General features: G+C 39.7%; 1 protein-coding gene across 1 annotated transcript in view; it reads right to left on the bottom strand.

Annotated features, from left to right (window-relative positions):
* Positions 1 to 3,737: 3,737 nt before the first annotated feature.
* Positions 3,738 to 21,214, bottom strand: part of C8B (complement C8 beta chain) — a 36,289-nt gene continuing 18,812 nt past the window's right edge. The window contains exons 6-12 of the mRNA XM_048498965.1: positions 20,339 to 20,536; positions 17,773 to 18,013; positions 15,230 to 15,358; positions 11,867 to 12,030; positions 9,975 to 10,128; positions 8,454 to 8,522; positions 3,738 to 5,353 (exon numbers count right to left, since the gene is read on the bottom strand). Coding sequence (XP_048354922.1) covers positions 5,202 to 5,353; positions 8,454 to 8,522; positions 9,975 to 10,128; positions 11,867 to 12,030; positions 15,230 to 15,358; positions 17,773 to 18,013; positions 20,339 to 20,536 — 1,107 coding nt within the window. The 3' untranslated portion in view covers positions 3,738 to 5,201. The remainder of the gene's footprint in view (positions 5,354 to 8,453; positions 8,523 to 9,974; positions 10,129 to 11,866; positions 12,031 to 15,229; positions 15,359 to 17,772; positions 18,014 to 20,338; positions 20,537 to 21,214) is intronic.

Here is a 21,214-nt window from a genome sequence, read left to right as displayed (position 1 = left end):
CATTTTTTGTCTGCCTTTTGCAAGGAAGTTGGGCTAGCAGTCTATAATGTGGGGGAATTCTTATGACCCTGTCCTCTCTAGGACATTTTGATTGCTAACTACTAAATTAGAAACATGAAATATACATTGGCCTGGATCTAAGCAACATTAATAGAGTTTCACTGGAGAGGCAGCTTCCTCACTGCATCCTTATGCCTACTGAACTTATGTTCTTTAGGTCTATAGACCCAACAAAAGTGTGGGGGACTGGGAGTCTACTGCAAAAGGAAGCAATTGGCAAAATCCCCCCCCCCCAATTTCATAAACAGACAAGTCATTACATTGGAGAAGCTACTGCTGTACTGCTGAATGGAACCATAGGATCCAAGCCAATATAAATGGAAATCCTCACAAAAACATTTGGTTAAACCATAGAAGCTAGAGAACAACTGAGACTAAAGAATCGACAGAATATTTTATTTCATGCTACCTGATCTTCAAGAAATAGTAATAATGGCATTAAATTATGATGCTAGCATGCAGGTGGTTCAATATTCTAAACAAATTTCACATTTGCAAGCAAAGGAGACATCTTTAAATATCAAAATGGTTTGTAACTTTAACTCAATTTGTAGAGAGTAAAAAAAATCAATCATAAGTTCTAGCGAAAAATGTTTCCTTAGATGACAGACTCTTGAATTATATGTTAATTGTATATTCTAATAGCAGTCAGCCAAATCTTTGGATATTTACATTTGGTGACTGGAACTGTGAATGAGCAAGACAGATCTTTCTACAAACCTGAAAAGGGCATCAGATTTACAGAAAAATATAAAATCTAAAAAGAAAAAAAATCACACTAGGGAGTTTTAAAAACACCTGCATCTTTAAGCATCAGCTACCTAAGAGACTGTTGCTAGACAACCACTAATTCCAGGCTTGATTCTGTCAATAAAAGACAGGGGGAGGGGACAATGCCCTTCTAGGCCAATTTTGGTCTTTGAGGGACAACTCACTGAGGCTAGGTTTGACTAGTGTTGCCAGCTCCAGGTTGGAAAATTCCTGGAGATTTTCTGGTGAAGTCTGAGGGCAGTGTTTGGGAAGTGGAGAGGCCTCGGCAGGGTTTTATACAATATAGTGCACCCTCCATTTTCTCTAAGGGAACAGATTTCCATTGTGTGGAGTTTATTGTAATTCCAGGGGATCTCCAGGTCACACCTGGAGATTGGCCATCCTAGCAAGGGTAGCAACCTCTGTCAGACTTGATACCACCTGATTCACATGACTCAACTGGGTTGTCTGCTTGCTACTCTTCAACAGCAGCTACCCTATGAAAGGCAGTGTGGTGTAGCAGTGAGAAATTTAGAGCTGGATCTGGGAGACCCAGGTTCAAATCCCCATCTTTCTGTGGAAACTCATGAGGTGATTTCAGCCTAATTTACCTCATTGGGAATCTATGGAATTATACATTGCTGAGATTGCTTCCCTTTCCAGACTTCACCCTCTCAAGGTTCTTCTTCCAAATCTAAAAGAATTCTGGCAACCCTAAGGAGGACTGATCATTGTAGTCGAGAGATCCATTGTTGAGAGATCCATTTCACTGCTGCTGTGTAGGGGGAAGAGGCAGGTGGGAGGGCAAAAAGGAAACAGGGGCAGAAAAAGAGAGTGAGGGGGGACAGAAGGAAAAAAGAGTGATGGAATGTGGGAAGAGAGAGAGAGAAATTGGCAGGCATCGCTGAGAGATAGAGCAAGGAAAGGGATGGCAGGCAGGAGAAAGAATGAAAGACAGAGTAGGGAAAGGTGAGGAAGGAAAGATGGAGGAATGGAATAGCTGCTCCCACTAATTTCTTGAGAGTCTCCACTAATAAGCTCAGGGTGGCAAATAAGCCAAATAAATAAATACCTTCATACATACATCTAATTCTCAACATGGTCCCATCTGTGGATTGTTAAATCTTAAGACTATAGCAATGAGCAGACAAGACAGATCTTTCTATAAATCTGAAAAAAATCAGATTTCTAGAAAAATTTGAAAAACAAACTAATAAATTTGGAGGTTAACCTTTCCAATTACCACTTGAAGCAGAACCTGTAGCTTTAAGAGACAAATGGTCTCTGACCTCAGTGGTCATTGCTAGGCAACTACAACAGGAAAGGTAAGTAGAAAACAGTAAAAGATGAATGCTAAGAGGACTTTCAGAAAAGTGGAAAAGTCCTTGCGGAGCTTTCACTTATCATATGCCACAGAGTATGATTCAAAAAATCCCATACAGTTGGGTCAGGGACAGACAGGATGCTTTTCCTATGAGCCTTGAGGAAGCCATTATTTTTATTTTGTAGCTTATTTACTGTGCTTGTGACTGCTTGCATTTGAACTGTTGCTCTTGTTTAAAAAAGAATCTCAATCTCCTTATCTCATAAAAGAGAACCCAGTATTCTACAGCCATCAGAAGAAAGCCTCAAATGTGCTACTCTAGAATATCTCAGAGGAAGGGGAAGGTTTATTGTAGCATGCATAATTTTCCCCAAAATTGAAGGAGGACATCACAAACAGTAACAATATCTCCACAGCTGGATGAGTTAGATGATTCGTATTTTCACTTGGTGGAAATCACTTGGTATAGTAGGAAATCACCACTGTAAGGGTTACAGTTTGAGAACAAACAACTGATGAGCATTTGGCAATTTTTTCTGTGGCAAACTGATAACCTTTGTCAATTATAAGATCTATTATAAGATTAGATTGCCCATTATATGATCAGGTTGTTCTGCTTTTGAATTCTCATATCATCTTTCTCTGCCTGATAGTTGTCAAAAAGAACAAGCAGATTAAGTGTGTTGGCAGTAAAAAGACTAAAACTAAATACATATTCCACTATTAAAATGATAATAAGAATGATTGCAACAATGACTTACTTACAAAGAACCAGACACACCTCCAGTCCCTATTGGGCAGGGAGGTTGCTTTAGTAACCCCTTCTCGGCACTCAGATTACTATCACAAGTTTCTAAATGTGGAAAAACCTCTTCCTAAATGTTCACAGTTACAAGGCCTTATATATTACATTGTTTTACAATTTAGACAAGAATTTGCCAAATGGTCTCTACATAGCATAAGACACAGGCTGGCTCCCAAACATAGCATAAGACACAGGCTACTCCATGGAATCTCAATTGAGGATGTATATATTACAGTAAACATAAAGCAATGTGTGACAGACTTGTGACACACTGTAATATCCAATCAGGACAATTAGCTTAGCCTGCCCAACCGTCTTGATATTACCCAACTGTGTGCTTTGATCCTTCAGCAGGGCTGAGGAGATTGAGAAACAATTGATACACTAGCACCACCAGCATAGGAGCCTCTTCCTTAGATAGGAAAGCAGAGTTTAGGTGAATATCCCCATATAGATACATTATCTGGATGTAAATGGGATAGGGTTAGAAACAATTACAGGGACACATTAACCACCCAGTTCCTGGTAATGTATGAATTGCCTTCTCTTGATTTAAAAAAAAATCTAATCAGCCATACTAATCCATGCAAAATCCAAAAACAAGAACAAAGTTCTAGTACCTTTCACTAGGGCTAATCAAATTGTTCTAAAATGTTGTGCAGGCTTTTGAGCTCACCGGAACAGTTCATCAGACTGGATGTTACAAAATTTTAAAAGATAGGATGGTGAGAGGCAGATTAGATTATGGACTTATGTTGTTGCAATCTTCTTATACAAGGATGTTCTGTGAAACACATGTCAGTAAAAAGTTTAACTTTATTGCTCCTGTCATATTACAATACATTCTTGGGGAAATTCCAAGTATTATACAGATTTTTGGAGTAATATTGATTCATTTTGTGCTTGTAAGTCTACATTTCAAATTAGTGCTAGGATAACAACATAAATGCAGAAAGAATTTCTTTGCCCAGCTGAAATACAGAGATGGCTCTGCTAACAAGTGAATTGACTAGAAGAAAGCAAAGGATAGAATGCTGATTGACAGGTCCTGTAATATTTATAGAGTGACCAGAAAGAAAGGATAACAAGGCTCTCTGAAATCATTTTTGGAGAAGAGTAAATACCTGCATAACAACCAAGCCAAAATGCCTCACACAATCCTAAAAATCATGTGACAGTAGCCTTATTTTCTGCTGCAACAGTTAACTTAAAACTTCTCTCCTAAAATAACAATAATCTTTCCCATTTACAACACAATTGTTAATGTTTATTTGCACACATCTTAAATATCTGCCCAAGAATGTTATGAATTAATTAATTTTATTGCATTCCTACACCAAGTTCTAGGACCCATGTGTATGTCTTTTGCCTACAGAGAAATCTATAGGGGAAAATCATCCAACGAATAAGCATATCATATTACACTGCTCTGACATGATTGAGTGTCTCTGGGATATTTGAGTGCTTCAGAATTCAGATCTTCTCCTTCAAGGCAATATCTTAATTGGTTAAACAATTTAAATTTGATGCAATAAATGGGAGCTTGGGTATGCCAAGCTTAGGTACATTGGATCCAGGTTTCGTACCAGATGAAGCTGCTGTGAATGAAGCTTTTATATCAGCAGAATGAAGCACCCTCCAGTAGCTAATAAACGCATATTTTAGGCACCAATGGTAATGCTACAAACAATTTAGCAAGGTCATACAAAGGCTAAATTGTATACTAGATTATAAAAGTGAACCATATGGAAAGGTGTACATTTTCTATTGTTAGAACTGCAAATTGTCATATGTTATGAGATGATAGAATGCAAAATACTATCAGTGACAGATATTGGATGAATTTTCTGAATTAATATTAACTGACTACAATTGACTTTAGATCCACACCTTTTCCAGATGTTCATGTTAACTCACATAGAAACACAGAGACACAAAGGGGCTTCCTCATTTACTTCAGCAGTCAATTCTGTTCACAGAATGCGATGGAATAGCTGTGCTGTGTGTTCACTTTGTTCATTGAACTAAACTGGTAAACCTTGAGGGAGTCCATACAGATATGTTAGAGAGGTTTCTGAATCAGGTCATAGTCATTTTAAAAGTCTGTAGCTCAACTAAATATCATAGGAGAATTGTTTTTAAAATCAGCGTATAAAAGTGCCTGACCACTATTATAATATTATATTATGTGATATTGTTAAGACACAGTAACAATAAAAATGGGCATCTGTTTGCTTCTCTTCCAAACAACTGCTTTGCCCATTAACAATTAACAGTCTCAGCATTTACACCTGAGCAGGGCTTGCCACCATTTTGTGCACTAGGATTGCTACATTCCCGACTTCTTCTCCGCTGTCCTCCAGAACATGCTGACCAGCTGGACCAACAACTCCAGTTCCCATCTACAGCAACATCTAAAATGATGACACAAAAAAACAGTTCTGCCGTAGTCATACTAAAGAATCTTTATAGGTAAACCAAATTCTTGCTTTATATGATTCACTTTTGCTAGTTCTATATGTAGCCTTCTTTAAACATACTTACACATGTCACACCCTCCTAGGCCTAGTTACTCTGCATGGGCTTAATAGCTGTGAAGATAGATTATTACAACTAACTTGACTTAGAACGGATTCATTACTCTTTGGAATCTTTCCTAGTTTCAAAACATGTTCCAGGATGTGACTACTTGACACATCTGTGCACAAATGACAATTGAAGGACTGGTCCCAGTTTGAAAGCTCTGGACAGTATTATCTTCAGTACCCACTCCCTTGTGCACATGCACATACTTTTCCTTCTTGGATGAGTCTTAATCCATGCTCCTTCAAGGCCCAGCAGGACAAAGTCCCCTTCTGCATGGGCTAAAAAACCCTGGCTGGGGACAGGAAAAAAATTTTTTCATGGGGGAACTATGGTTCTTTGATTTTAATGCAGGTTGCAGTTGCTCGCGAGTGGGAAGAGCTTTACTTGGTCACGTTTCCCTTTTTTTTTTACAGTCCCCACCCCTCAGCTGCATAGCCATACAGTGGCACAGGGACATCAGCATGGCTGTGGAGATTCCATGCCTGTCTGTCTGCACAGCTACGCAGCAGAGGGAGGTGAGTAACAAAAAAACCCTCATGTCCCCTTACGAGGGCACGATGGCAACCTGCATTGAGTGACGTTCAGTGGCAATGTAGAACAATATTACACATATGAGATGAATTTTGCTGGGATTCTGAGAAGGACAAATTAATTACTTCAACCATGGAAATGGAATATCTTAGCCAAGAGTTTCCATTTCTATATTATATGTAATAGGAAAGTCTGTGAACAAAGGAATCAGATAGAAATATCATGGAGTGACATACAACCAGATGACTACTGTGAATCCAATAGACTGACAATTAATATGAAAAAACGAAGGTTTTGGTCTTCTCTAGAGCTTTAAGAGGCTCACATGGACAATGAATAGCACCCACATTGAACAGGTTAAGTGCTATAAGCACCTTGGCCTTTCATTCTCCTATAACCTTTCATGAGCATCCCATAGGAAGGCTGCCCTCCTAGCCACATCCAACAGCATTTCAGCATTACTATGCTTCTTCTACAGCTGTGGCCATTCCTTTATTCCTTCTGCCCTCAAATTTTTCAATGCCAAAGTTGCCTCAAGATTGCTTTACAGAGTTCCAATTTAGATTCAAGCTGTTAACCACTCTTTGAATTCCCTTCAATCAATTTTTTTTCATAAGATAACTGGACTCCCGAATTGCATGCCCTATGCAGCCCTTTGCCTGGAGTTAGGTCAAAACTCCTTGGACTCAGCCACTTGGCTGAGGGCTTTTAGATTCTGGCTGCAAATTCATTTTTTCTCAGACTGTAATTCCCTGGTCCACCCCCTGCTCTCTGACACCCATTCCAACCCCTGGTTTTCCATAATCAAAGAAAAAAATGACTTCTATTGGACTGTCAGTGGATTCACTCTGCCTTTTGTCCTATTCAGAAGCTTATACAAAATTTGAATGTCAACTATTGGATAGAGAGTTCTCTACCCTAATTACTGCAGCCAAGAAAACTAACTCCCCCCTGTATTTTTCTATCCCATTTGAACAGGGTCACTGGACACACTACCTGTACTGCTTAATAAACCCCGTTCAAAGGAGAGCCATAATGCTCGCCAGGTTTAATGTCATGCCTTCCACCTTGTTACATGGCAGATTTAACAAGCAAGAAAAGTCTAAAAGATTGTGCCCATGTAATGCTGGCTCTGTTGAATCTCTGGCCCACCAATCATTATACTGTCCCAGATGTAAGGAAATCAGATCCAATCTTACTCCTTTACACTCACCCAATCTCCCCGATTTATTTATGGAAGATTACACTACTTGCTGGACAATCCTGATCCTTCTCTCTGTATGATAGTGGCAGAATTTCTCCTGAAATTATTAAATGCCAGTAGATTTCCTTTCACTTAACATTTATTTCCAGTAATGTATATTTATGTGTTTTTAAAAATCAGTCCTTTACTATTGCTGTATTGTTGTCTATGCTAATCAAGGCTTGCTGCTGCTGAGTGAGATACAAAGGGCAAAGGAAAATATGAAAATGTAAAATGAAATCTGAAATGTATTGATATCTCTTTGGAAAGGAACTCCAAAGCACGGAGGCAGAAGGGGTCGGATTGGCATAATCCATGCCGACCCAACCCCTCTGGGACAGTTCGCATGGACGGTCCCAGAATCGGCCGAGACGACGGCGTAGAGCTGCACCATCGTCAGAGCGACTTACCAGTTCTGCGGCCCTCCTGTGCGTCACTGAGGCCAGGGGACACGCCTCCCTGCCCTGCACGACCGCTCCAGGGTCACAGGGCAAAGGGGGCGTGTCCCCAGGCCTTGGCGACACGCCAGAGGGCCGCAGGACTGGTGAGTCGCCCGGTCGGGGGGGGGGAGAAGGCACCTGGAAGCTGCCATTTCCTGTAAACCTCGCTTGCTGAGCGAGGTTTGGAGGAAAGCGGCTGAGACTCGCGCTGGCAGCTGTGCCCCACCCTGTGAATGGCTCCCTAAAGGGGCGGCGTTTTTGCCGGAGTCCCCAGGAAACGCTACATAAGCTGCTTTCCCGTGAAGAAAGGGCCCAAAGTGAAATTCTTGAGGATGCATACAGAGATACCTAAATATCTGTAGAATAGTCTCCACAGGCTCATGAAACCCTGAAACATCTCAGTAGCGTAATATTTTTTGTTAGGCTAGAATTGGTGGGTTCAGTTATGCATTATTTTCAGTCAGTATTAAGATCATTGATTGAGGGGATTTTCATCCAATCTTCCCTTCCATTAAGGACACACATATTACATACAGCACTGGGGAGTGAGGCACTGATTTCCAAGGTCTGCATCTCAGGGGGAATAAGGATACCGCAGGGGAAGGAGAGAGAAAAGTCATAGTGCTGTGGGCATGACCAGAGACTGAAACATCAAGTTGTTTTTCTTGTGATTGTATTTGCTTGGTTCCCCTCCCCCCCTCCAATTTCTCTTACCTGTCCTTTGTGTGATCTCACAGGCAGTGCCCCGATGTCCTAGGGGACATAGACATTCACAGCGAGACCCTGGAAAGCAGAGTAGATAGACAGAGCTGTATTTAAATTAATCCTAACATACACAAAACTACAATAAAGAAATAGCTGTAAAAGATTTCAGTCTTGGGGAAAAAAAGTGCAAAATAATATTATTCAAAGGATGGCAAGGAATTAGTTCCAGCATTGTACTGATCACACACCCTTTCCTTCACAAAGAAATACTTGCCACAATACAGGAAGTTGATATTATACCCGTGCTATGAAATTTTAACTCTGAGCACCCCCAACTTATATCCCCAGATGAGTACTATGAACAGTATGTAAGGCTGAGAGAAGTGACCATGAAACAGTAGCTTATTTGCTCAGCGACCAACATCCATATATCACAGAGATGGTAGCTCAGTTCTTATTTAAGGCTTTTAGTTCCTGCGAGTAATTTTTTATGAATTTTAATATTTTGTCTAAACTTATCCTGAATATCTGCTCCATTTTGCGTACTTATGCCATTAAAGGTTTTTGAATTTGAAAAAGTCCCAAGGGGGAGGAAAAAGTCCCAAGGGGGATAAAAGGGACACAGGGGAGGAGGCCAGGGGGAAATGAAAGGAAAGAGAGAGTTGAGAAGTGTGCAAGAGTGCTGATGCTTGATATTAAAGTCTGCATGCTGGAATCTGCTAACCTCATTGTGCTTCTTTGCTCTGTGAGTAGTTCATCAAGGCACTGGCCTACCTTGCAAGAACGGCAGAGAGGGGAGACACTCACAATTTTCATTAAGCGATGAGACACAGGCCAGTGGTTTACATGCGCTAGCTCAGTACCTGCATCTCTATCTCAAACAGGTATCAGGCAAGCAGGGTACAGAAAAAGATTCTGCTTGAAACCTTAGAGAGCTGCTTACTAGTCAAAGCAGATAACACTGAGTTTGATAGACCAGTGGTCTGTATCAATCTGCCTTGAAGGCTGTACACTGTGTTTTTACATACAACTGGAGCATTTAAACCAGTGTCACCTTCAAAGTTCAAGTTGCCCAAAATGGTAATAAGGGAAAGCACCCATTGCAGAATCTCTGGCAATAGTAATGATAACAATCTTGAGCAGTTGCAGATGGTTATTTCATCTTCTAAGAACTGGGAGAAATACCAATTAATGGCCAGACAGTTAGTCATCTTGCTAAGCTTAACAAAGCTATCTCCGAAAGAGATTTTGAGCAGATTGTAATATTGTGTTTTAGGCATAATTAAGTTGGAAAGCCATCTTAAATGTAAATGACAAAAGATTACATTCTACTTGCTAAAGAGGTGTGTAGTGCCTTATCTTGCTCCACTACCTATGAAACAATAGAAACATTTAAATGGTGATAACATCTTATTATATTTTATTTTCAATGGAATGAATAATAGACACTAATTAGAAGATTCAGAGAGAACTTCACACTCTGCTTTGTTCATGGGGACAGGGCAAGAAAAATTAGAAGTCAGATCTCACCTTTCAAAATAGGGGTCCCATTGCCCTGGCATGGAGAACAGTGACAGGTACTGGTTTCCTGTTGGAACTCTTCTAGGGCCCTTCTCATATTTAGCTTCAGGGTATTTGTATTTGCAAAACTGGTTACAGTCACTAATTCATAAAGAGGCTCCACCTACAGGAGGGAAGAAAGGAGCCAAAATTATGATAACATATGTAAAATGCAAACATTTCTCAGTAAGGTAGTTCAGGCTACATCTTCAGTTTCTATTCTGTGCAGCAAAAAAAAATCTGACTTGGATGATTCAGTGAAATGTTGAGATGTGGGAAGCTGACCCACCCCACATTTGCAAAATATTTTACAGAAGGGCATAGGTTTCAAACAACTGTATTTCTTTGTCTTGTTCATGAGTATTGCTGCCCATGCACAGCTTACTGTTCTTTGACTCTCCTTGCCTACAAAGGCAAGCTGATTAGGAAAAGGTAGGCTTGGGTGCTCTAAAAATAGAGACCACGTCTCAGCACCTAATCCAATGAATTCTGAAGCACCAGGGAAACAAATTAGAATTGAAATAAGAAATAAATGAAGGTCAAAGTAGGGTAGGATCAAAGGTTAATAGTAAATAAAGATATCTCTAAAGTCAGTAGGGATAAAAACAACTTTATAACCTGTCACTAGATTAAGAATAGGTTCCTGCATTGCCTTGTGGTGGACATGAGTAGTCTACATGTAAGTCTATACATGTATGATATATCTTTTCCTCTTCCATGAAAAGAATAACTAGGATTCAGCCACTTGGCATATCATCAGAGCCAAACCTCTGAGTAATCAGTGAGATGGTAAAGTTGCCATGCAGCTTGGGGGGGGGGGGGGGGCTTGTGATGAGAGTTTCTATGAAGAATGTTCACCAGTTCCTGGGATAAATTTTAAGCATGGGTGAATCAGGAACAGTAATCTGTATTGTAACAACTTGCTTGTGCAAGGTCAGAGCCATGTTTACACCAAACATTAGTTTTGTCATCTCATTTGTTTGTCTGAATTAATTCTGAATCAAAAAAATTTGTAGCCCTTGGGAATGAAGCAGGAATCTCTCAGGTTCCCTCACGTTCTCCCTCCATAAGATAATGTTGGAAATAAGTCACATTATACGTCTGGACAGCAAATTCCTAATTAGATATTGAAGATTCGATCATACAAACTGCTGTAAACAAATTCATTTTCTAAACGTTTTCCGGCTTCCTCATAGCCTAGGAATAATCCCAGCAGAGCCATCATACGCATAACCATAATTGCCTCATCCTATTTTCTTTGATTTCCTTTGATTTCATTTACACTGAACAAGTATATGACCTTTGTGGTCACCAAATTAAGTGAAGTAACTATGTTTCCTACATGCTGCAGATATTTATAGAACATAAATTATGAGAGATAGTTCCTTTATGGTGGTCAAACACCAGGTGCCATCAGATACATTTCTAGCAGCAGCAGTTTAAATGCTTTGAGCTTTCCATGTTTGGATAGTGTGTTTGGATAATATGCAATATAATATGTTTATTCAGAAAAACCTCACTTTTGCCTCAATTTTTTTTAAAAAATCTAAAATAGTTTTCTTTCTTAAACATGCCAGCTAGCTCTTTTCATTATACAGACCCCCACCAATAAAATGATAATCAACCCACCTCAAATAAAAATTTAAAAAGCAAATGTGAAATTTAATATATCATGTTCTCTAGCTTTCAATCAGCTGGTCATGGATTCCTCCATTTTCTCTCCATCATTTTTTACAAACTCAATGTGAATACTTAAAAGTTGTATTCTGAAAGTTTATCAATTTTCACACACTCTGTACTGCATGCAAAATATCCTTCTATTTGCTAATACAACTGTGTATGGTACTATTTCATTATGCAACCTTCATCCGGATGATTTCAGGGTTGTACTGAACAGCATCTCCCCATTCCTGCATCAGTTCTGGTGTTGGCAAATCTTTGTAAGCAAGGGCTGTAATATGTTCACTTGCACCTCCGCGAATAAGGGCTACGAAGTCCTCCACAAATTTCTTTTCAGACTTGCTATCTATGGTGGGATTACCAAGACATTTGTTCAATGACTGGTTCACACATTCAAATACTTCATTTTGTGATTTTTGTGGGGAAATGGGTCATTGCAGATTCAAAGGCATTAAGCAAGACTGTTTAATTATGGAATAACAATTATGGAATAAAAGGACACATTCTTTCATGGATTTGTTGCTGTTAAAAAAAGAGAAAGGAGAGGATGGGAGTAAGATGGCAGTTTTTCACAGTGGAGGAAGGTAAGCAGTGGGATCCCTCAGGGATCTACGTTGAGATTGGTGCTATTTAATATATTCATAAATTACCCGTAAGTGCAAGTAAACAATTAAATAGTGGGAAATAATTCAGGAGGCTGGCATTATAAAGAACAGCACTGGAAAAGGATCTCTCCAAACAGGTTTAATAAGCATGAAATGATGGAATTCAATATAAGTAGGAGCAAAGTGATGCACATTGGAGTAAAAAAATCCTAATTGCATGTATACACTGATGAGCTGGAAATGGCAAACCAAGAACAAGACTTCCACATTGAGGTAGAAAGCTCTCTGCAAATGTTGACTCGGAATGGGATGGCAATAGAAAAGGACATTTCCTGATTACCAGAGATGGTGCCGCACTGCCTCCAGCAAACTTTCCCAGCAGCATGGGGAGTGAAGAAACTCAAAACCTCTCCCTGCTGCCTCTCCCCCACCACTCTCCCAAAAGAGTGGTGTAATTGCAGGGCCTGGGCTGTGGCAGAACAGGCACAAACCCAGGGTGGAAACCAACTAAGGTCAACTCCACCCCAGTAACATCCCTACCATGCCCCCACCATGCTGATGTGAGACTGGGTGCTGCAGCTGGCCATTGCAGGGCACCGCAACAACTAGGTGCCACTGGATTTGCCCCTCTGCTCAGGTAACAGCCTTCAGGATGGCATTTCTACTGGCACTGTCCCACACCACCTCCAGAGGGGGATTTGCCCCTCCCCAGTGGGCTGTAAAAGTAGTTAACACATATGTTCTAGTTTAGAATATAAGTAACTGAGCAGTGACATGATAGTGTAGAGAAAGTAGATGGAGAGGATTTTATTTTTTTGCGCTTAATGATAAAACTCAGGGTTTGCTTATGAAAGTGCTTGGCAGTAGATTCAAGAGAGATGAAAGAATGTCCTATTTCACACAAAAGCATGTGTGAACTTTTTTGTTGAATTAAGTGCCATGAGATGTAGTGATGACTGATTTTAAGAGGAGCTGGACAGATTTATGGAGGGTAGATGTATCAGTGATAACTGAATGGAGTTTCCAGGTTCAGAAGCTGAATGCCTGTGACTGCTAGATGCTGGGAAGAAGCCAGCAGGTGAAAGCTGTTATTGGGCTTTGCTGAACTTCTGGAAACAGAATGGAAACAGGATAATGGACAAGATGGACCATTATTCTGATATAGCATAGCTACTCTTAAGTTCAAACATCAGGCAGGATTTCTATATCCATTCATGTCACTTCAGTACAATGCTTTTCAACAGAATCACTCAGTTTACACATTTAACTAAAAGTAACTGAGAAGTGTCTCAAAAGCCATTAACATTCTAGGCATGGGAGATAGTAACTGCTCTGGCTAGCCCTGGGCCCCCTTAGACTTCCAAATGCCATTGGGAATCATGTTTGTTCATAAGAGAACTAACCCTAAGTATACCAGTAATGTTCAGAATAGCCCATAAAGAGATTATGACCATCAAAACTATAATGTGTATATAAATCCTGGATTGGTACATCAAATTATGGACATATATGGATTTAGACCTCTTGACTGGGACTTTGCAAGTTAAAGATACACAAGAAGATTGGTTATTATTGAAAGACTTTTTCGAGACAACATTTTATGTATTGTGAGATTAATGTTTACAAAGGTTTTTGGTTCACTTATCTGTTTTGGTTTTCCTACAAGGAACATAGATTGAGTATAGTACAATAAGATAAGTTAAAATTTTTATGGGTCAAGAAGCTAGCAAATGATATTTGAGTTAAATTTGAAGAATAATAGAGACGATTTGTTGAAGTCTTAACAACTTGAATGTATGTGTTATTATGCTAAGACAATCCCTGGTAAGAGGTATTATAAAAATATATACTATATTTTTCAGAAAAAAATGCAATCAGATGGTTATCTGAATGTAATATGCAATTTTGAACTTTAATAAATATATTAAATAAAAAACTAAATGTGTATTTAACATTTGGCATTTTATAGATCACATTAAAAGAGCCTCTTTGAAAAGGAAAAATGGCTTTTATTTTTAGAAATTTTTAAAAGGAAGTTTCTTTGCATAATAATAATAAACACTAAGATGAAATATTCAGAGAAAATAGGTTTTCTCCATAGATTTTCCTATATTTACTATTCTGTACCAGGCAATATGTTAGGTATTTTTACATCCAAGCCTGTTTCTTTAATTGGCTTTGTAAAGCAATTAATAAACCTACACAGTCCAGAATGGACTGCAGCTGCAGGCACTGGTGGTGTGGCAGCTCTGACCAGGAAGCCTTGACTGCCAGACTGGGTGAGGCAGGAGGCTCCTGGGAAAGAGGTCTGACTGTTGATGCTTACCTCATCTTTCTCCTCCTCTCATGCCAGGCTTTGGACGCCAAGAAGTGGTGGCAGCTGAGCTCTGCCCTTCAAGGTTCTCCCAGCATGTCCCGGCTATGCAAGGTGCCTCCTCCCACAGGCTGCAAGTTGCAGAAGTGGTGAGGTGCTACGAAGCTTGGCCTTGCTGGCCAGAGGTTCATCTGCGCCCTACTGGGACATGGGCTGCTGCTTGGGCTGTGGCTTCATATTATTGGAAGCAGAGAGCTTGAGAATCTTCTTCCATCCACTGAGACAGAGGAAAAGATTTGTGGGGGAGGGGGTGTCATAGAGGTGGTGACACAAGGTAGGTAGGGGGAATTCAGCAGGGGGGTTAAGAACTTTGAGGCGGCACAAAAGACCTTTTGTGGCAGTACACCACTGCATTGTTATTTTATACCTGAACTAGGAGAGTTTACATTTGTAGATTTCATCCCTCAAAGGAGCATCATTATACTGTTATACTTTAAATATTTAAAATCAATTTTAAAGAACATTTCTTTATAAACAAATTATTTTTAAAAAGTCAATGAAATTAATCCAAACTTGCTTCAAATGCCAAGAATTCTTTTCACATGACATGACAGTTGTATGCTTACCTCCAATTTCTTTTAAAATGGCATCACAGCCTCCAAATGATACTCCTACCGATACATAAACATCGTAAATATTTGCACCAATTTTGACGCCTTTCTGTGTACAGGACCTGACATCATCCAAAGTGTAACCTTTAAAATGAAAGCAAAATTTGTATTAAAAGAAAATCTGATCTTGGAGCCAACGTTCCTAAAAGCATAACTGCTTGCATGAAAAGAAAATATGCCAATGAGCCTCAGCTGTAGCTCCTTCTGCACTCAAAAGCTGCTTTGCAAGGTCCGCTGATTTTCTGGAGGACTACAAAAAACCAGAGATACTACCTGGAGGTGTGAAAATGCCTCCCACTTGTGCAGAAGTCCCATTGTTAAGTTATTCTCCTCCCCACCCCCAAGTAATTTTTCTATGTATTTTGAAGAAGAACCAGTGGTTTTCTCTGGATTTTATAATGCACAGTGTACCATGATAAACCGCATGTGGCATTTAAAAATATCATTGTCTTCCTATTTACATTTGACAGTAATGTGGGATATAGATTAATACACATCAAGTTCTCGGTTTTTCTTACTTCTTACTTCTTTGCTCCTTCTTCACAGACTCCACATAAGAAACTTTTCACTGTGATTGTAAATCACTGATCATATTTGTGGGCTAATATAAGACTACATCTTTCATTGAAATAATGTGTTCCTGTGTAGGGTTGCCATCTTCTAGTTGGAAAGTTCCTAGAGATTTGGGAGTGGAGCCTAGACAGGGCTTGGGGTGGAGAAAGACCTCAGCAGAGTAGAAAGCCATAGAATCCATTCTACCCAAAGCAGTTTTTTCTCTATGGGAATTAGCCTGGGAATTTGTTGACATTCCAATACATCTCCAGGCCCCATTTGGAGGCTGGTATTGTGTGTGCATTCCCTTCAGGTTGAATTCTTGGTCACGCACACATTTCCCGCTTCAGAACTCACCACATTCTCAGATATGTGTCTCCCTGTAGTTTCTGAAATTGGCTAAAGTCAGAGGCATAGCTGCTAGGGGGCCGGTGTGTGTGTGCTGCACTGGGCGCATGCCTGGGGGGGGGCACAAAAAATTCAGGTTTGCTTATGGGTTTTTTGTATTTTTAGTGTTTTTTCAGTTTTTGGCCTGCAGGGGGCGTTGCTTTTAGGCTAGCAGAACCAAAATTTCAGGGATTTTTTTGGGAGACTCTCCTGATGAAACCATCCAAGTTAGGTGAGGTTTGATTCAAGGGGTCCAAAGTTATGGACTCCCAAAGGGAGTGCCCTCATCTCCCATGGTTTCCAATGAGAGCTAATAGGAGATGGGGGCTACACCTTTGAGGAACCATAACTTTGGACCCCCTGAACCAAAATTCACCAAACCTGGGTGGTATCATCAGGAGAGTCTCCTAAAGATACGCTGAAAGTTTGGTGCTGCTAGATTAATAATTGCACCCCTGACAGCAGGCAGCCCCCCAAATTTCCCGAGATTCTCCATTTAAATCCACCCACTTTGGCATGATTTTAAAGGAAGAATCTGAGGCCCCCAGTTTAAATCCATCCCAAAACAGTATCACTTTCAATGTTGTTTTAACTGGGGCCCCCAGATTCTGCATTTAAGGTGGATTTAAAAGGAGAATCTGGGCTCCCTAGTTGAAAGTGATGCTGTTTGGGAGTGTATTCCAGCATCACAGTGCCCACCCATGGTTGGGGGGGGGGGAGGCTGCAAGACTCATATTTTGAACTGGGCTCCATTTTTCTTAGCTATGCCACTGGCTAAAGTGCATGTTTTCTCCTTCCTTCACAGTGAAAGCGGATGAAAATAGAGTACATTCAGCCTTCTTTGTGTTTTCCTAAATGATAGACAAAAAACCCTCCTTTTTTTTTCAAAAGAAGCTAACAGAGCAAACCCAAACAAAGGTTGAAGACACAGTAAGGAAACAGGGGATGGGGATGGGGAGAATGGCCAGTAGGCTGAATTGTCCCTGGAATGAACAGGAAAATACAGGAAAACCCTACTGCAAAGCAAGCAGCTGTGCGAAAAGTACTGCATGCATAAATGGCTACAGTTTTATCTGCATACTTATTTCTTATGCATGTGAACATAGCTGTACCCTGCATGATAGACCTAATTCACAATTTGGGAATACTATTAAATCCACTCCTAAAGATGGAAGCTGATATATCTCTCCTCTATGGTATACTGCCAATTCAACCAACTTGAATTGCCAGCTGTAGCCTTTTCTTGTCAAATCCAGAAAGTCCTTCTGTAAACAGTCAACTATCCTTTGCCAATGGGTAAACAAGAGACTGGAGAAATTGATTAATATATCAAAGCTCTCTTTGTTCTACACAACAAACACTAGTCCTTGTGCAAGTGTTCAATCAAACAACTAGAGCAATGTCAGACAGGTGAGTCATCCCAGTAAATTATTTACTGCTTCTTAAGAGTTCTAAAAGTTAGATGATTACCAAAAAGAGAAAAAGGAAAAAAGGAATTTAAGTACCAGAATACATAGAGAACCTGCAAGAAAGCCTATGTAGCCACCTAGTGTGCGCACCTGCCTTCTGAAGCTCTTCACTATTCATGATCAAAGTATATTCATAAGTGCCACCAAGGGTTGCTTCAGTGATATAATGTGTTCCATAGTCCCTGTAGAGTTCTCGATATTCCCCATAGCTATACTCCAAAGGCAAGCGACGAAGTCTTTGGAAGAACTCATAGCGTAGCATCAAATTTCGAGTCTTCAGCTTATACTGGGCAACTTCCAGCTCTGAACGTGCATGGATAAATTTGCTAGACTGAATAAAAAGCAAATGCACTAAACAGAATCAAGTTATTCCGAAGTATTCTGGCACACCATTATATATTGATTGACTTCAAATACTTTGCCAAATCTATGTTTGTCTGTGATAGGAATGAATACATCTTGTTATGACCAAAGAGTAACTGAAGACTTCCTGGTTTGGTATCAAGCCCCAGTTTGCTGCAACAGGTACTTACACAACATGGAGTTGTTTTCCTCCCATAAACTGGGATCAAACTGAAGTTTGAAATATGGGTTTGTGAATAGGAAACTTTGGCTCATTCCGCACATGCAGAATAATGCACTTTCAAACTGCTTTCAGTGCTCTTTGAAGCTGTGTGGAATAGCAAAATCCACTTGCAAACAGTTGTGAAAGTGGTTTGAAAACGCATTATTTTGCATGTGCGGAAGGGGCCTGTGATTTTCCCTGGTGCTTGCATTCAGATGTCATGGCAAATTACAGCAGAGTTAAAGTCCTCTTAAAGCATGCTGCAATCATGGAGGGAGGAGGAAGAAGGAAGGGAAAGTGAAAGTGAGCCCAACAATAACTTGTGTTCATGCTCTTCACAGAGAATCAGAGGTTGTGCATGTTTGTTTGTGTGTGTGTACCCATGTTGTGGGTTTTCCGGGTTGTATGGCTGTGTTCCAGTAGTATTTTCTCCTGACGTTTCACTTGCATCTGTGGCTGGCATCTTCAGAAGATCCATACAACCCGGAAAAATCACAACATCCTAATATATTCAAATAGTCAATTAACTATACAGGAAAAAGCACCTGTTACCCTTTCAAGCATTAAAGACAGATATTCTTTAAAATAAGCACTGACATTCAAATACTACATTTCTTATCTGTACATGTGTACAAATCATAAGATAAAAAAATTGCCAGGCAAAAAGCTATTGACGTTGCTCCATGGATATTAAGAGTCTTGTTTACCTGAACCAAAAAGATTAGAAAACAACACAATCAAATTCAAACATATATTTCCAACCAATATGAAAATGTACAACCAATCACATGGATTCACATGCTTCATTCATTAACATGAATCTTTCAATCTATTTCAGGAATTTGAAAAGCAGTCTTTATTTATAGTTCCAGCTATGAATAAAAACAGTGCTTCCCATAGTGACTGCTGTTCCTGTTCATAATGGAAAAGGAACTCTTGCTCCCTATTTAAACTTTATTATGATGGTTGTCTCTTGTTTTACTTTATAATTATTGACATGGAAAATTAAAGTCAGTGTTGCCTTCTTTGATTTTATAATTGGAATATCAGAAAATTGGAAGACCTTCACAGCAAAAATTGTCCCAGTTTTTAAATACAGCTTTGTGGGCTATCATAAGAATAACTCATGTACAACGATATTGCTCATACTTTATGCAGCATACACTGCTCTCTTGAATAGAGAATTCAGTGGTTGCATCAACTCTCTCAAGGTGAGATGGCTTGCTTCGGTCTATAATTAAACTATAAAGGCTGCAAGCAGTTTTCATTATATATTACTGTCATGAGTGCCCTGCAGTTGTGTAGCATGGTTTCTTTACTTCTATTGCCAGTTTCTGAACTGACAGCACCTGTCTTATTTTACCAGGCTAACATTAGCATGGCCTTTTATGTGCATGCTGACATCCCTCTGGAAATTACAAGGACACAACAGCAGTTTTCTCAGAGATTGCTCCTGGAAAAAAAAAAGATTCTGAAGAAATCATGATTGTAGGCCTTGAATTCAGCCTCCCCCTCAAATTGTGGTATACCACAATGATCCATGGTATATCATGGATATACAGAAAATCTGAAATTGTGGCACCTTTAAGACTAACAAAGTTTATTTCAGCAGAAGCTTTTGTGAGGTTCGTATTATGTACATTTATTCTGATGTAAACTTGGTTAGACTTAAAGGTGCAGCTTAATTACTATTTTACTTTTGCTGCTATAGTCTTGCTTTGATTTAGATAGCCCAAGGTCATCAGCTCTCACCAGATCTCGGAAGCTAAACTTGGCCCTCATTGGTACTTGAGTGGAAGACCGTCAAAGAAATCCAGATTTGCTACACAGAGGCAGTACAAAACTTAATTCAGGAAGGGTGATCTGCATGAAAGAGCAGACTTATACATATGGGTTTTCCTTCTGGACTGAGGAAATAAATGCTTGCATTTTGGTTCTGTTAATTGAACACAGTACAACACATTGTCAACTTTGATGAAACCTGACAGAGATTTCCGCAAACTGATTTCTTATATGAATATGGTAGTCTTGGAAAACAAATCACATTTTCTTTCTCCAAACATCAATAAAATGGACTACAAGGATGCTTACCGTTGAAGAGAACCTTTTTGTCCTCTGACTGAACCTTTTGTACCTGTTGTCATTCTGACTGTAACCAAATTCAAAAATGCTTGGTATTTTTATCCCAATGCTGAAGCTTTTCTGTGTTGTTTTTGCCTGGGAGACATTTTCTTCAAAACTTGAATAAGAGGCATACTCAGTCAATGTAAATTCATATGTGCCTTTGGTCTAAATAAAAAGCAAGAAAAAGCAACATGCTTGAATTTTTGTAATATAATTTCACACCAGAAATTTGTGCAAATGTTGCTTATGCTTTAAAGATGTACTGCAATAAATATTACTAATGCCTTTAATACAAGGGTTTTTATATGAATACAGCTGCCTTCTTGAACTGGACCATCTAGCTAAGAATTGACGGCTGTTACTGGCTGTGGCGAGTACTAACCTCTTTACCTATAATTCTTTAACTGCAGGTGCTGCAGCCCGGAGGGTTGGACCTTTTGAATGCAAAGCAAATTCTGTAATGTGTGCTCTGCCTATTATCTATGGCTCCTTCCCTGTTGAGCATGATTTGCCAAACTTACCAGAGAAGCATGGGGAAAAGATATAATTTGTCTTTTAAATCTATTTTTGTGTATTCCAGTGCATGCTAAGCGCAATTACTTAAGACTAGGTCTTTGTTAAGGGTAGCTGTTACAGGAACAGAAAGTTAGATCTACTCTGAATATGACTGGCTTTTCTAAACTTTTGTTCAGAAGGATGAACAGAACATGCACTGGGTGGTCCGCCCACTCTTGAAAAGACCGTCTTTAGATCCCTGTGATCTGGATAAGCCCCCCGCCCCTCAATGACGCAACTGGCTACCTGAGCCAGGGCTTTCACAGCCCTGGCCCCTGCCTGGTGGAA

The sequence above is a fragment of the Sphaerodactylus townsendi genome, linkage group LG05, assembly GCF_021028975.2.
Source record: "Sphaerodactylus townsendi isolate TG3544 linkage group LG05, MPM_Stown_v2.3, whole genome shotgun sequence".
Classification (NCBI taxonomy): Eukaryota; Metazoa; Chordata; class Lepidosauria; order Squamata; family Sphaerodactylidae; genus Sphaerodactylus; species Sphaerodactylus townsendi.
Note: the sequence above shows the minus strand (reverse complement) of the source record. Positions and strands in the feature narration are given on the sequence as shown.